The following is a 16,986-nucleotide window of genomic DNA, read 5'->3' as shown; positions in this document are numbered from 1 at the left end:
AAGGAAGAAGCCAGGAGAGTAAATCATCTGACCTCACTGTTCTTACTTCTCTGACCTCTTACTGTCTTTTCTCTTGACTGATGCCAACTAGAGTTCAAAGGAATCCCATTCCTATAGTCCTCATAGGTCAGCCTCTTGACAAAGAGCAAGATGGAGAAAAGGGGAAACTATATCTGCAGAAGCACATTGAAAAGATCTAGCAAAATGAGCATTGTAATAGTTTCAACAATAAAGTTTTTTGTGTTTTTTTTTTTTAAATACATCAAAAGAACTGAAACCGGTTTGGTTCAGTGGATAGAGCATCGCCCTGCGGACTGAAAGATCCCAGGTTCGATTCTGGTCAGGGGCATGTGCCTTGGTTGCGGGCACGTCCCCAGTGGGAGGTGTGCAGGAGGCAGCTGATCGATGATTCTTTCTCATCGATGTTTCTAACTCTCTATCCCTGTCTCTTCCTCTCTATGAAAAATCAATAATATATATATATATATATATATATATATATATATATATATATTGAGAGAGAGAGAGAGAGAGAGAGAGAGAGAGAGAGAGAGAGAGAGAGCATTGAGTAAACAAAATAAAAATTACCATAGACACATACCAGAGCGTGTAGTGAGGAGCATCCCAGGCAAAGGGAACACCATATACGAGGGCCCTGTGGCAGAAAGGAGCACAGAGATTCCCAAGAAGGCCTGTGTCAGGGCAGAAGGCTGCCTCCGGTAGTCAGAGGAGGGACGCAAGGGACATGCTTGGATCAGGATCAATGAGAAAGGACAGGGATCATGAAGAGAGACAGGGTAGAAAGTGTCATGTCTGTGAGGTGACTTGGAGGCCAAGAAATAAGAACTAGGCCAGGAAGCAGAAGATGAGGTTGAGTGAAACAGTTCAGGATATAAGGCAAGGGCATCCTGAGCTCATCCTCTTTGAGTGCAAACTTTGTGATACAGGAACACTCCCAAAGTCCAAATGACTGACAAGCCTTTTCCAGAGATATTTCATGGTGAGGTTGGAATTAGGAGACTGCCATATTGAATCATCCCACTTAGCCGTTTAGTCAACAAATATTTATTAACTAGAGGCATGGTGCACAAAATTCGTGTATGGTGGGGTGGGGGCTGTCCCTTAGCCCAGCCTGCACCCTCTCCAATCTGGGACCCCTCGAGGGACTCCCCTAAATGGGCAGTCAGACCCTCTCACAATCCAGGACTACTGGCTCCCAACTGCTCACCTGCTTGCCTTCCTGATTGCCCCTAACCACTTCTGCCTGCCAGCCTGATCACCCCTAATCACTGCCCTGCCAGCCTGATTGATGTCTAACTGCTCCCCTGCCAGCCTGTTTGCCCCCAACTTCCCTCCTCTGTCGGCCTGGTCACCCCTAACTGTCCTCCCCTGCAGACTTGATTTTCCATAATTCCCCTCCCTTGCAGGCCTGGTCCCTCCCAACTGCCCTCCCCTGCTGGCCATCTTGTGTCCACATGGAGGCAGGATCTTTGACCACATGGGAACAGCTATCTTGATTTTGTGTGTTGGAGTGATGGTCAATCTGTATATTACTCTTTTATTAGATAGGATAGAGGACTGGTGCATGGGTGGGGGCCAGCTGGTTTGCTCTGAAGGGTGTCCCGGATCAGGGTGGGGGCTCTCTTGGGGGGCAGCCTGGGCAAAGAGCCTGGGTGTTTTGCAGGCCAGCCATGCCCCACAGCGACCCTAGTGGAGAACCTGATATCTGGGATATATTTATCTTCTACAATTTGAACTTTTTAGCCTGGAGCGAAGCCAAGCCTCTGCTTGCTCTGTGGTGGCAGCCATTTCTGTTGGGATTCATGTACCTTCTATAATTAAAACTTTGTAGTTTGGAGTGGAGGCCTAGGCCAGCCAGGGCTGGTGGAAAGCTTGGCTTCTTCTGTCACTGGTGGCAACCCTAGCCTGCTCTCTCTAGCTCAGTGGCTGCTGCCATTTTTCTTGGGATTTATCTTCTATAATTGAAACTTTGTATCCTTGAGTGGAGGCCTGGGCCAGCCAGGGTGTGTGGAAAGCTTGGCTTCCTCTATTGCCGGGGAAACCCAAGCCTCCCTCCCTCTGTGGTGGTAGCCATCTTGGTTGGGATTAATTCGCATACTTGCTCTGATTGGCTGGTGGGTGTGGCTGGTGGGCATGGCTTGTGGGTGTAGTGGAGTGATAGTTAATTTGCATATTAATATTTTATTAGGTAGGATGATTTTTATGTTTCCCAGAGTGCTAGGTGTTAAGAAATAAATGAGGTGATTCTTGTTTTTTTTTGAGAGCTCAAAGGCCAAGTAGGGAAGATAGTGGTCATGGATTGTACTCTCCAATTTACAGTCTCCACTCCCCAAATAGCAGTCATAGGTGTTCTTGCAAGGGACCAGGGATCATCAAAGATGATGCATTTCCTAGGGAGGATGAGGAGAAGTGAATTTTGGTATTTCTAAACGTGTAGACAGCCTGACAGCAAATTCCGGAGCCCGGAATTTGACATTTAAAATTGGTTAATGCTCCTAATTACCAAACCCTAGGAAACCATATGGAATCCAGCCACAGCTCTAGAATTAATAGAAGCGAGCACTGTGAGCCCATTGCTAGCAGCATGTTCTCTTCAAATAATGGCACAGGATCTGTGTCAGCACAGTGTGAGGTTGCAGTTAACACACATACATACAGTCTCTTGTTATTTCCTATTTTGGGGGGGGAAATTTTTCCAGCTATCAAAGTTAAAAAAACACACACAAAAAATTAGCTAAGTTTTCCTACAAAAAGTAGAAATTTTCTCCTTGTCAAACATTGCCTACTGGTGTTGCTGTGTTAAAATGTCACATTTGTAAAGATGAACTGAAGTAAGCGATGTGTGATTTTATGGAACATGAGCTTGGAAGGCAGAAGTGTCCAGATTCAACTCTTAGTACCTGAACTTCCTTGCAACATGAACTTGGGCTGCTTGTTCAATGTCTCTGATTTTTAGATTTGTTGTCTATAAAGTAGGCATAATGATGCTGTCTACTCATGTATTTGTTGTAAGGATCTAGTCAAACTAAATGGCTTGCTCAGAGCTAGTTCTAAAAGAGGTTGAGAAGAAATGTCACAGATGAGACAGAAAGACAATAACCTGAAATGTAATGATCAGACGAGGCCCCAGCTTCAGCAGTATTTGGGGAGAAGGGTGTACCCTGCACCCTTGCCTGTCAGCATGTAGGTCTAAATGTCGGACCTTTTGTACCAGTGAGTGATCGTTTTCTTGACTTCAGTCCCAGGTCTGAGCACAGAGAATAAAAGAAAAGTTTCTGTTCATTCCATCTGTCCACTGCCTTAATACTCTCCATATAAACCTCCCAGTTTTATGGAGGGAACTGGTAAAACAACAACAAGAAGTCACTTTTGGATTTCTAAAGATTTTAAGTTCAGTTATTTCTGAAATTTTTACACACACACACACACACACACACACACACACACACATTAGAGGCCTGATGCGCTCAATTCGTGCAAGAGCAGGCCTTCCTTCCCCCTGCTGCTGGTACCAGCTTCCCTCTGGCACCAGGAACCCAGGCTTTCCTCTGGCCACTGGCAGTCACCTGGGCCCCGGGCCTCTCTTGCAGCCCCAGCGTTGTCTGGAAGGACGGAAGGATGTCCAAAAGGACTTCCGGTCTAATTAGCATTTTACACTTTTATTATTATAGCTAAAATGTAATATATAATGATATATATAATTCTAATAATTGTTAGAGACAGTGTTTGCTTTGTTCATGCTGACTGATTTGGTAAGAAAGCTCATTCACGACACTGCTTTTTCTTGGCCCTCAACATCCTAAAATAACCCATGCTACAAAAACTATAATAATAATAATAGCAACAATTTGAAAACACCAGTTGTGTGCCCAGTGCTTTGCACACACTTCATATTACTTAATCTCCACAGCAAACCTTAAGAAGTGGATATTAATAACCACTGTTTAACAGGAGAGAGAAAGGAGTCTCACCGAGACTCATAGCTTGGCCCCAGTAAGACTACTTGTAAATATCAAAGCCAGCACTTAACGTCTGACTCCAGTGCTCCAGGTTGGGGTGCCAACAGCCAAGCACCTGTTTGTGTTTTCACCCCATTTCTGTCTTCTCCTTTCCTTCCAGGTCGTTCTAGATGTTGGTTGTGGAACTGGAATCCTGTCGTTTTTTGCTGTACAGGCTGGAGCCAGGAGAGTCTACGCAGTTGAAGCCAGCTCAGTAGCACAATATGCTGAGGTGAGTGGTATTTTTACAGCAGCTGCTCACTAAGTCTTCAGGGGACTCAGTGATTGGCTCTTCCAGGTTAGTAATTTGGAAGAATTTTTTATACCAGTTTGATTTTTTTTTTTTTTCTATTGAGATGTTACTGGTGAAAGAGCCCAACTTCACTGTAGTGATTGATATGAAAACAGTTGTTTTTAAAATGTCAGCATATTGAAAATAGAATACAACTTTCTCCTCCTCATCCACTAGATGGAGAGAGAGAAAGAGAGGGAGAGAGAGAGAGAGAGAGAGGTATTGATATGAGACACATTGATTGATTGCCTCCTGAACAACCCCTAACTGCGGCTGGGGATCTAATCTGCAACTGAGGTGTGTGCCCTTGACCAGGAATCGAATTTGAGACCAGTGCACCATCTGATGCTCTGACCACTGAGCATGCCAGCCAGAGCGGTGAATATTTTCTTATCTTTAATGACCTACCAAGGTGTGAGGAGCCAGGTCTCCCTGGAGCTAGGTTTATTTTATTTGTAAGAGCTGTAATGACAATATTTTACTTTTGGTTTAAGGGGCTGCTGCTACATGGTTGATCTCAGACAGGTGTCTGCATTTCAGGGAGCTTTTTCAGATTTTATGTTCCAAATGGAGGACAGGGAGATGCTTTGTGTTAAATATAGGGCTCTGTTATCATTATTAATCGTGTACAAACAGAAAATAAGTCAAAGTCAAAAATCGGGTGATAATGGCTTTGGGTAATATCTGTGTATGATAGCAAGCCAGGCAAGCTGCAGAGTTTGGATGTGTGTGTGTGTACTCGTGGAAACAGGACAGTGGCCTTGACATTCACACATGAAAGAAGCCCGGCCTTTAATGAAGGATAGATAGCATGACGAAGAGAGAGGAAAGCTTGGCTGCTGCTTCTGAATGAGCACCATGAGCATTTTCTCCAACCCTGCTCCACTGGTGGCTCTGATTGATACTTGGTTTGGGATGAGGGAGTAGAGGGGACTGAGACAAGAAGCCTGGTAAGCATGCTTGGTAGGAAAGACCGCCAGGGCCTCATGGCTGGAGGGTCATTGCACTCTTTTTCCTTCTTTTGGCAAGTCTCGGATAAAAATTGTTTGGCCGTTTGCTTCTTCAGCAATTCTTGAGAGTCATTTTAGTAAATATTGGCTGCACACAAAAGAATTTTTGTTAAGTGTGTGCAGGGTAAAGAATGACAACACAATGAGTGTGTGCCTGCACCTCTTTGAAGAAACAGGTTCTTGGCATTTCCATTCAAGGTCTGTGTGTCTTTTCGTGATCGCTTCTCCTCTCTGCCCTAAAGGGAGTTACCATATTTTCCGGTGTATAAGACGACTTTTGAAACGAAAAAAGTCAACCGAAAATCGGGGGTCGTCTTATACGCCGAGTATATTCCGAAAAACATCTCGATATGCCGCTAAACGAATTTTCCAACTCGATCCCGCACCAATCACTGCAAGGCTGCTTGGACCGCCTCTCTAACTCAGCCAATCCAAGCAGGCTCTTTATGCATGCAAATTATACATGTTCTGTACCCGAAGCTACACTGTGTTCTAGTAAAAAGCCTGCTCAGATTGGCCAGAGTCAGACAGGCGGTCTATTAAAAAAAAAACTGGTGTTGCCTCGGAAGTGGGGGGTAGTCTTATACAGCGAATATAGGCCTAAACCTATGTTTTAACTGTAAAATTAGGGGGTCGTCTTATATGCCAGAAAATACAGTAAACACTACTTTGAAATTCTTGTTTGCCATTCTTTTGTTGTTTTTATAGTTTTCCCACATATGTTTCCGTCCCTAAAGGCAAACCTGTGTGAACTTCCCAAAAACTGGAATTGTAACATATGTGGTCTTCTGCAATTAGCTTTTTTTCAATCCAACATTGTATTCTTGAGGGTCATTTTATTGGTGCATACAGCTGTTCTTTGCCCATCTTCAATGCAGGTTAGTGTAGGTTGTATGAAATGCCTCAAGCTGTTAGTCTACTGTGCTGTTGGGAGAGACTGTAGGTGGCTTTCATTATAAAAGTGTTGTTGTTATGACTACTCTTGCCTAGACTCCCCACTGCCTCTTTGCTGGGGTTCCTCAGCATATTAGCAACAGTACAGTAGAGGGATCACAGGGTACGCATGCCTTCAGTTCTGCTCTATGATGCCAAATTGTTTCCCAAAGTGGCGTACCAATGTTTGCTCCCTCCAGAAGTAAATGAGGGTGCCATTGTTCTGCAACTTTGTCAGCACTTGATATTGTCAGGCTTTGGATTTTGCCAATCTGTGTTTATGACGTAGTGTTTGTGGTTTTAATTGTATTTCCACTTACTAATGATTTTGAAGCATCTTTGCAAAGTGTTTTGGCCATTTGTCCTTTCTCTTCTGGAAATACCTGTCCCAGATTTTCACAATATTTTAAAAATCCTTTTTTTGTAACTTAAATTCATTTGTAAGAATGATTTCTATCTTTGAATATTAATCCTATTCAGTTATAGGTGTAAATATCCTCTCCCCGTCTGTACCTCACCTTTTTCTTTATGGTCCTAGTAAACTTTAAATATGGAATTCTAAGTGAGAAAAGAGAAGAGGAAAATATAAACTTATATAAAGAGAACCCCCATAGTTAAAAACGTTTCTGCTTAGGTTTTAATATATCTTAAAATGCATTCTTAAAGATGAGGAGTTGAGTGTAGAACTTTTGTCTCAGGTGCTGCTCGTTCACTGAATCATCAACATTCAATTGTGTCCACGATTCTGTTTGTTGGTGCTCATAGATAAGAGAAACAGTAATGACTGTTCCTATTCTGTATTGGGAGAGTTCTATCCTAGTAAGAAAGTGATCTTATCTCTTGTATCCCTACCCCTAGCCCCCCCCCCCAAAAAAAAGGGGTGCTATAAATAATTTAGGGATTTTTCTTTCTCTCCTATAGTTTGTTATCTCAGACATTTTAATTTGGTTTGTGACACATTAGATATTTATTTTTAAAACTTTAACATTCTAATACTCCTGATTGTAGTATTTTAAGGGGAGAGAGGACGAAATTAACTAGATGCGCCCTTGCATTCCCCGGCCCTCATCCCGTCTCCCTCCCCAGCAAACGCTCTCAGTCATCACCAGCGCACCATGGAGGAGCCGTGCCACCACTGCCCTGTGATTGGTTTCTCCAAAAGAGTTCTCATCCTGATTAAACACATCGGCAGGGCTGTTGTCTTCTCGCAGAGTGGGGCTGCCCTGTGGACACTGTCACCCGCAGTGTGGCTGCTGTGTAATTATAAGGGCCTCTAGCAAGAAGCCCGTCAGTACAGAGATGAAGAAAGGGGAGCTAACTTAACATTTAAAACTCTGAAACTGTTTAAAACGTCTTAAGTTGTTAAACTACTCAAACTTGGAAATAATTTCAAATGCATAGATAAGTTGTAAAAGGAAAATGTTTCAAAAGCTACCCAAATTCCTTTGCCTAGACTCACCTGCTGTTCACATCTAATCCCATTTGCTTTATCATTTACTCTTGCTCCTCTGTCACCACACACACACACACACACACACACACACACACACACAGTTATACATACATAGGTGTGCATAAATACATTTCCATGTTTATAGCTAGCAATTGGAGATAGGCACATACCTTTTTTTCTGTGAGTCATTTATATAAGATATAACTCTTTATTTTTAAACATTCCAGTGTATATTTCCTAAGAATGAGGCTTTTTTTTTTTTAATGTAACCAAAAAATAACCTATTTTAAGGTGGGAAAGAAGCTGTACAATGACTTATCCATCAAATCTCTCAGTATTACCAATCTAAATGTGTTGGGGAGGCCCCAGCATGCGTGAAGAGACCCCCCCTCCGCCCCCTGGTGCTGAGGTGGGAAGACCCTATACTTAACTGTCTCTTTTCTTGTGTCGTATTTCCAGAGAGATCTGATTTGCAAAGCTTTACAGATCAATGTTCTGATGAATTCCAAAGCTCCATGGTGTTATTTTATCTTCAGTTTTACCCTTTGTAGAGGTGTGTGTTGCTGTAATCTTTCTTTTCTGGGTACCTGAGGCAGCCTGGGGGCAGGGGTAGCTTTCCAGATGCTGCAAGGAGTCCCTTAAATTCCTGCTGCCAAGGCCCTTTTCCCCGGGGATGGAGGAGAGGGGGCGGCCTTCCCTGGATGTAGCCCTAAGGACAAGCTAGATAAAAATGCATTCAGGACCAAGGATGATTACCGTCTTCTGAGAGTGCGAATGTGATGAGAGCCTGGGCCCGCTGGGTGCACGCTGTGGCCTGCGCGCCCGTAGCTGCTGCTGTGGGTGTCACGCGCTGCTGATCCCTGTGGGCCCGGCCCTTCACCCTGGTGCAGGACCATCTGTACCAGCTCTCGGTTTCTGCTTCTCACACTGACACTTGCCCGTGCTGTTGGTGGGTGGCAGCGTGCGGGTGTGAACAGCCCACAGGAGAGACTCACTCTAAGAATAGGCTTTTCTAGCAGCTCAGCGTACAGTGCATGGTGCTCCCTCCGACCTTTTCATTATGTGGTAATTGAAGCAGCAGACAGTTAATTCTTTCCTCTGGAGTCTTCATTAAATTGCCCAGAAAAGATAAATTGCAGCAAGGAAGAAAAAAATGTACAAATTTAACTACCATTGCCTGTCCCTGGGATTCTTCTCCTCACGCCGGGCTTCTGGGCTTTAAGTAAACAAGAATAGTTTCAAATTGTGCCGGGTTCCATTTCAGTTGCGTTCAGCAGCCCGGCCTGATTGTGTAAGGGCCAGCCCTCGGATGGCGAGGTGATGTGCATGACTCCTTGTCCGGAGGGCATGCACATTCAGTCATTTTTTGCAGAATGGTCGTGAACTTGACTGGCGCAGCCATGTGCTCTCACCCTGGGCCCCATTTGACATTTCTGAGTCAGTAAGAAGAGGTCATCCTTGTCTGAGGAGCAGGGCAGAACTGAAGGTCTCCCATGCATTCCCAAGCTGTGAGCCTGCCCACATCAATGTGGCAACTATCTCTTGCTCTTTTTCTTTTTTCCTGCATACGAAACATAAAGAGAAAGCCCCCAGGTCATACAGATCAAATGGGGGAAAAGACATTAATCAAATTGATACACATACAGAGTCATGGAGGGGGGCATTCCTTAATTTAAAATTGCACACAAAGGCCTGTTCTGTCTCTCCATCTAGGTGATAAACTCCTTGGAGGGCCAGGAGAATGAAAGACTAGGAGGGTGAGCCATCATGAATAGATTTATGTGTTGTAATCAGCATAAACCTACAGCAAAGCTCTCTGACACTTCGATTTAACAATGTGCATAATCATTATACTGTACTGGTACACAGTTCCTATATATGGCTCATTAGGATGTGTTTTAAGGAATCAGGCCAAATACCCTGGGTCATGGTGGACATAAAAGCAGGTGGGATTGAATCTATTGTGGCCCTGCCGTGCTCACAGGCTAGGGCTGCCTGTCCAATATGACAGCCACTAGACACATGTAACTATTTATATGTAAAAATTAATTTATTTTAATCCTCACCTGAGGATATGCTTATTGATCCTTTTTAGAGACGGGGGGGGGGGGGCAGGGGGGGAGAGAGAGAGAAAATGTCAATTGGTTGCCTTCTTTATGTGCCCTGACCTGGGATTGACCCCACAACCTAGATATGTGCCCTGACTGGGAGTGAACCCACAACCTTTTGGTATATGGGATAATACTCCAACCAATGGGCCACACTGGCCAGGGCTAAATTAATTTTTAAAAGTAGCCAGTTCCCTTAGTCATGCTAGTCATATGTCAAGTTCTCAGTGTCCACTAATTGCTGGTGGCTACCACCCTGGAAGGTACAGGCAGAAAACATGTCCATCACTGCAGAACGCTCTAGTGGGCAGCACTGACAGAGAGAGCACAGATGGTCATACTTCACTCTTCTGGCACTCAATGTCCACGCTGATGGCCGTGTTCACTGCCAGGCTGGTCTGGCTGGACGTTAGGTGAGGCAGCGCTCCCAGTCCCTCTTGCTATGGGCAGTGTTTATCCTTTGCTTGTTGATGTGTAAGACCAGCCATAGAGCAGGCTCCCTGGGAGACAGCCTCCAATGCAGAGATTCACATGCAAGATGTTTTATTTGTTTGTTTTTTATAAAATATATTTTATTGATTTTTTACAGAGAGGAAGGGAGAGGGATAGAGAGCTAGAAACATCGACGAGAGAGAAACATCGACCAGCTGCCTCTTGCACACCCCCTGCCAGGGATGTACCCGCAACCAATGTACATGCCCCTGACCGGAATCGAACCTGGGACCTTTCAGTCTGCAGACCGATGCTCTACCACTGAGCCAAACCAGTTTCAGCAACACATGGAAGATGTTTAATGCAGCGGGCTCTCAGGAGCCTGACCTGCGGGGAAGTGAGGGGAGCAGGGAAGGACTGGGCAGAGGAAGGAGTTCAGCTATACTGTAGTTGTAAAAAAAAAAAAAAAATTAAAAATTAAAAAAAAAAGGGGGGGGGGGGGGCTCAGCCAGTCCCATAGGGAGTTCTTGAGCTGGAAAAACCCTTCTGAGTTGAGCCACCTTCAGGCAGGAATCTTTATATTGAACATTTTTAATGGTCAGGACGGTATGTGACTTTGGTAAGGTGTCTCTCTTGGGCTGAGGGACGTTTCTAGCCATCATCTGCCGACATTCCTAGCAGTTGGGAGGATAGATGCCCTGATCCTGGAGGATGGATCTGTATAGTATGCCACAGCAAGTTCCACAAGTTCAAGGTTTAGGATCCTAACTTGGGGCTATGGAGAAAGAGGGAAAGATACTAACAGCAAATCAAGGACGTAATGTAACACATGGGATGATAATGAAAGCTTAGGCAAGGCCACGGGGCTATTTGTTGGGTGAGCTTTAGGTATGAGCCAGAATGTCCTAAAAATTGAGTGCATCACCTGATCTCATGATCTCCGCACAAGTCTAAGGCCTATGCGGACACAGAGCACCTACAAGACATGATATCTTCCCTCAAGTAGCTTACAACCCAGATGGGTTCCAAACAAGTGAAGTTCTGACACAAGACAGCGAATGCCAAGTGCCTACGGAAGGCGGAGACTGGGAGCACCAGCACCAGGAAGGGCTGCCGTCCCGTCACCTGGGCCAGTTAGGGAAGCTTCGGAGGAGAGGTGGTACTTGAATTAAATGCTGACAAATGAGAAGTGAAATGCTCCTCCTCTGATTTTTCACCTCTTCCTGCCAACAGTGAGGTTCTGGAAAACCCTCGGGTTCTCACAGAGTTCCTCCGCTTCAGAGGAGACTTTGTTGGCAGTCTCTGCACAAATGCTTGAAAGGTCAGTTTTTAGAAAGGTACTTCTAATTTTTAATCTTGAGTACTGGAAAGAGCATAATCTTTGAAGTGTTCTGATAGGAATTTATTCTGATTTTGACTCTTTGAGCTGGGGTTTTTCTCCAGTTTCTTCAGTGTCTCCGATAGGAAACCTCTACTTCCTTGTCACTCTACCGGTAGACACAAATGCCCGAGTAACAAAAGTTCATCCAGCTCATTAATTCCTTTTATTTTTCACATTGATAAATGAAGTTAAGTGGTGGCAATAAGGACTCTGTTAGAGAAACAATAATATGCATTGTTTTCATAGCTGAAGTTTTACAGTTTAGGATGCATTTCCACATCTATAAACTCATAGATCTCAAGGAAGCTTCTGGGAGGTGCTTGGAGTAGATCATAGTAAGCCCGTATGACAAATAAGGAAGGGCTTTGGAGCGGTCAGGTCATAGAGGGTGGCTTGTGAGACCGCCCGCTGGTAAGCCAGGGGAGTGGTTCCTTTGGAGGTCAGAGGTGAATATGTTTGACTAGAAGCTAGAGCACCCAGCCCTGTAGATAGTTCAATCAGGAGCCAGGAGGAAAACCACTTTTCTCCCCTCGAGAAATCTACTGTGAAACATTTTAATCAGCAGATATATCTGCCATATAAGAAGGAAATCTTTCATTGGAAAAAAAAATCAGCTAGTAACACACTTAATGGAGGCACATTGTAAAATCGTCCATGAGAAAGGCCATGAAACCCCACCCAAGAAACAAGAACGCTTCATATCACCAGATTGGTGATGGGAGAGAATACCCATGCTTCTTCTTCTCAACACGTACCTCCTGTTGGAAAGGCCCTCACACCTTTTCCAGAGTTAGAATGGAGGATATAGGTTCAGACATTGTGGAGCTGTATTCTTGATCCACAGCCTCATGGCCTTGTGACCTTGACAAGTGTATTAGTTGCCTATCACTGCTATAACAAATTAACACAAACTTTAGTGGCTTACTACAAATTTGTTACCTTACAGTTGGGGGGCGGGGGGTCAGGAACCTAAAATTGGTGCAATGAGCTTAAAAGTCGAGGTGTCTTTCTGGAGTCTCTAGGGGAGCATTTGTTCCTTGCCTTTCTTCACATTTCTTTCTTTTCTTTTTTAATATATTTTATTGATTTTTACACAGAGAGGAATTGAGAGGGATAGAGAGTTAGAAATGTCGATGAGAGATATACATCAACCAGTTGCCTCTTGCACACACCCCTACTGGGGATGTGTCCGCAACCAAGGTACGTGCCCTTGACCGGAATCGAACCCGGGACCCTTCAGTCCATAGGCGGACACCCTATCACTGAGCCAAACCGGTTTCGGCTCTTCACATTTCTTGGCTAGTGATTGCATCGCTCTGACTTCGGTTTCCACCATTGCAGCTCCTTCTCTTATTCTTACCCTTCTGTCTCCCTCTTGTAAAAATTCTTATGACCATATTGGGCTCACCTGGATAATCTCCCCGTCCAGTGTCCTTCCTTTAACCACATCTACACAATCCTTTTGCTGTGTAAGATAATAAATTCACTGTCTCCAGAAAATGGAGCGTGGCTATCTTTTTTTGTTTGTTTGTTTGGTTGGTTTTTTTGGGGGAGAATTGGGGGGGAGCATTATTTTGCCTACCATAAGAAGTTACATGACCTTTCTCTATCTCATTTTCTTCACCTACAAAATTGTAGAAAATAGTAGTTTCTTATTAAGATATTCTGAGTATTAAATGAGAAAATCCATTAAACATTGGCGCAGTGCCTAGCATTCTATACCTATTATTATTATCGTCACTGTGGTTATCATCAGTGTGACTCTGGGGCCTCACTTTATCTCTGCCCAAATCGACTGAACAGATATTTCAAAAGTAGAGATCACCAGGCAACATGGAAGCATAGGGCTAGGCACGGTACAGTTGTCAAGAGCATGTTGTTTAAATTGCCTTTTAAATGTTTCTTTATTACTTTTTTTTTTTTTTAAGCAAAACATTACAAGATGCAGGGGCTCTGTACTATTTTTAACTCTGCTCAGGATTCTGCAGACTGGGCGGGGCTGTGTGTGGAGCAGTCTCTGATATTCAATTTGCAGAAGAAATTCGTAACTGTTCTTAAGTCCCTCCCCCAGTAGCTACTTCCCTTGCTGACCTAAATCTACTGGGTTCTCCTCTAAGGGCCAAGTATTGGTGATGGTTTGGGGGAAACACACCTTCTTTGGCAATCAGGGAATAGCACAGAGGCTTTCAAACAAGGAGGCACCTGGACCCCCTGCAGGGCTTCTGTAGCACAGAGCTTCTGACTCAGGACTGATGGGATGTGGACTGAGAATTTGCATTCCTAATAAGTGTGGGTGGTGTTGATGCTTTTGATTAGGGTTCCACACTTTGAGAACCATTGGAATTGCATAGCATCAGAGATGAGACAGCCCTGAAAGGGGTTCCCACACTGTTTTTGGAGGATGCTCCATGGAAACCCGTCAGGAACTGAGAGGGGGGGGGGGTTTGAACAGCAGCATTGAGCCTACCTGTCCCAAGCCCTTCAGAGTGAGAGCAACACCCACCTTCTTACAGCTTTATTGAAGATAGTTTACATTTAAAAGTTGTAAACAGTTTATGTATGTATCTCAAAGAGTTTGGACATACGAATACATGCATGAAACCATCACTACAATGAAGGTACTAAATATATCCATCACCTCCAAGATGTTCCTTGTCTTTTATGCTTTTTTTTTGTATGTTTGTTTTTCTATAAGAGCACTTAGCATGAGATCTATACTTTTAACATATTTGAAAATGTACAGCCCTGCATCACTTACTACAGATGCTATGTTGCACTGGCAATCTCTAGAACTCTCTCTTCTTATGTAACAATAATGCTATGCCCACTGAAAAATAAATCTTCATTTTCCCCTCCCTTCTCTGCCTCTATAAGTTTGATTCTTTTGGATACTTCAGATAAGTGGAATCATGCAGTATTTATCCTTCTGTGATTGGTGTATTTCATTTAGCATTGTGCTCTCTACATTCATGTCACAAAACTATTTTATTAAGGTTGAATAACATTTCTGTTACATATATGATATTTTCTTTATCCATATTGTGGCTATTGTGAATAATGCTGTAATGAACATGGGGGTGCAAATATCTGTGACATCCTGATTTCACTTCTTTTGGATATATACTCAGAAGTGGGATTGTTGGATATGGCAGTTCTATTTTTAATTTTTTGGGGGGAACTCCACACTGATTTTCAGAGTGGAGTCGCCATTCAATATCCCTCCCAACAGTGTCTAAGGGTTCTAATTTCTCCAAATCCTTGTCAACACTTACCTTTTTGTTGATTTTTGGAAATATCATCCTAACAGGTGTGAGGTGATATCTATTTGTAGTTTTTATCTGGGTTTCTCTGATGATTGGGAGAGCAAAACCCTTTTCATCCATTTCACTTATTGGGCTTCTGAATAAACTTATATTTAAAGAAGGATCTAGGGGCAAAAAACAAAACAAACAAACAACAAACCCAAAACAACCCTTTGGAAACTGATGTTCAGCTTCCTCCATTTTCAGAGGCGGCTTCGAGAAGTCAAGGGGGTTTTGCACCAAACCGACAGTTGTTTTTCCTCTGCCTGGGGAGGTTGTCTTCGTTTCCAACACTGACGTGTGTATCATACCCCTACTTACCCCAGAATTCACCAGCCACTTAGCTCACTTTGCAGCTTCCCAAATCTGCTCTCCTTAAGTGGAAGTCCGAACTCACAGCCACTCACCTTCTCGTTCCTCTCTCTCCCCCGGGCAGCCCCATGGTGCTTAGTGGTTGCCAGCCCCTAGTTAAGGGCCAGTTTGAGTCTGGGCATTAGGAGAAAAGCAGCACATTTGCAGAAAGTGCTATTGACCTAAAGCATTTTTTTTTCTTCCCTGGCAGCTACACATTTTAGGGAAATTGTGATTAGGCCACACACATTCTTGGCAAGCAGAGTGGGCCAGTTCGCTTAAATAACAAAGGCATTATTTGAGCTCTCCCAGGGGATGAAAGGGAAAAGCATTCCGATGGCTGATTACCAATCATTGCTAACAACGTCTTGATGGCTTAGAACTCAGTGAATTTGCCTCACTCTCACACCCCCTCCCTTGCCCCCAGAGTCCAACTTTACTTTGCCCAGCCAGTTCCAGGTAGCAAGAGTTTGACCCTGTAGGATTTCCCACAAAAGACAAAAAACAAGATCCCTGTTTGGCTGTGCGAGGAGACTCTTCAAGACCAGACCGTCCTCCGAAGAGCAACACACAGTCAGATCAACAGGTTGGCTTGCCCACACAATGCTAAGTAATTGCGTCAACGTCCTCATTTTCCACAAAATTGATGAATCCACCTTCGCTCTGGGCGGATGGTAGGGCCGTCAGGTAGCCCCAGATTGGTGTCCAATCTTGCTCTTTTCATCCTCGGCCGCCGAGGAAATGATAACTGGCCCTGCCACCTGGGTTACTTTTTAATGATCTGAAAGACCGCAAGGAGCCCGCATTTCTTTTGTGCAGCTCCTCATTCAACAAGCTAATAGCTATCTGAAAAGAGCTCTCTTGAAAAGCCGAGAAAGACTGCTCCGCTCAGGCAGACGCGGTAAATGCCGCACGATTCCCTGATTAAACCATCACACTGTGCATATTACCGGGCATCTGACCTGCACGGAATGGACTGACTGCTGGGGCTCCTTGGTATTGGCGCCGCTGCTTTCCTGCCAACAAGCCGTGAAATGACAGATGAGTATCCCCACACTTTAGACTGAATGGCCGGTAAAGTGCCCGAGAAACTGCCGGGCCTGGCCGCCTCCTGGGGCCTCGCTGGAAGGGGAAACGTGTTTTTCTCTAGGGTCACCCTCTGTGCAAATGAACTTCAATCAGGCTGAGACCAAAGCCAGCACCACGGGTGGCAGAGTGCTGGAGCGAAAAATGTGTGGCACGGCCTCCCCGCTGCCCCAGGGGACGGGCAGCCTCTGCCAACAGGTACCAAACTTAGACCTGGAAGCAGGAAATGGCTCTCTCTCCTTTCTAAATTCATATGAATTAAAAACATCACCTCTTAAATCTCAAGCCAAAAGCAGCTTTCTACGCTCTGGAGTGGCCAGCCCTTAGGGCAGGGACCTGGTTGTCACGGTATGTTGTGTCTCTGCTCGGTTTTGGTTTCGTATTGTGACCGGTGAACATTTTTAGCAACCCCATCGGCCCACACAGATGGGTTTATTTTGGAAACGATACGTGTGCTACTGTAGGTTTCCCACATTAGGTACATTATAAACGTACTCCAAAGTGAAAGTGATGAGATACCACGATATGCCCACGCATGGCTAAAACATAAAAGGCTGACAAAGAAAGCAGTGGACCCTCCTACATTGTTGGTATAAAGAGGCCTAAGAGCCCAGCTGGT

General features: G+C 44.4%; 1 protein-coding gene across 1 annotated transcript in view; it reads left to right on the top strand.

The window, feature by feature from the left end:
* Positions 1-16,986, top strand: part of LOC311630477 (histone-arginine methyltransferase CARM1-like) — a 202,741-nt gene that overhangs the window by 117,408 nt on the left and 68,347 nt on the right. Inside the window, exon 5 of the mRNA XM_084899523.1 lies at positions 4,141-4,251. Within this exon, the coding sequence (XP_084755649.1) occupies positions 4,141-4,251 (111 nt within the window). The remainder of the gene's footprint in view (positions 1-4,140; positions 4,252-16,986) is intronic.

The sequence above is a fragment of the Pipistrellus hanaki genome (genome assembly GCF_964339955.1).
Source record: "Pipistrellus hanaki genome assembly, chromosome: 11".
Lineage (NCBI taxonomy): Eukaryota > Metazoa > Chordata > Mammalia > Chiroptera > Vespertilionidae > Pipistrellus > Pipistrellus hanaki.
The sequence above is the reverse complement of the archived record's forward strand: the minus strand, read 5'-3'. Positions and strand labels throughout refer to the sequence as shown.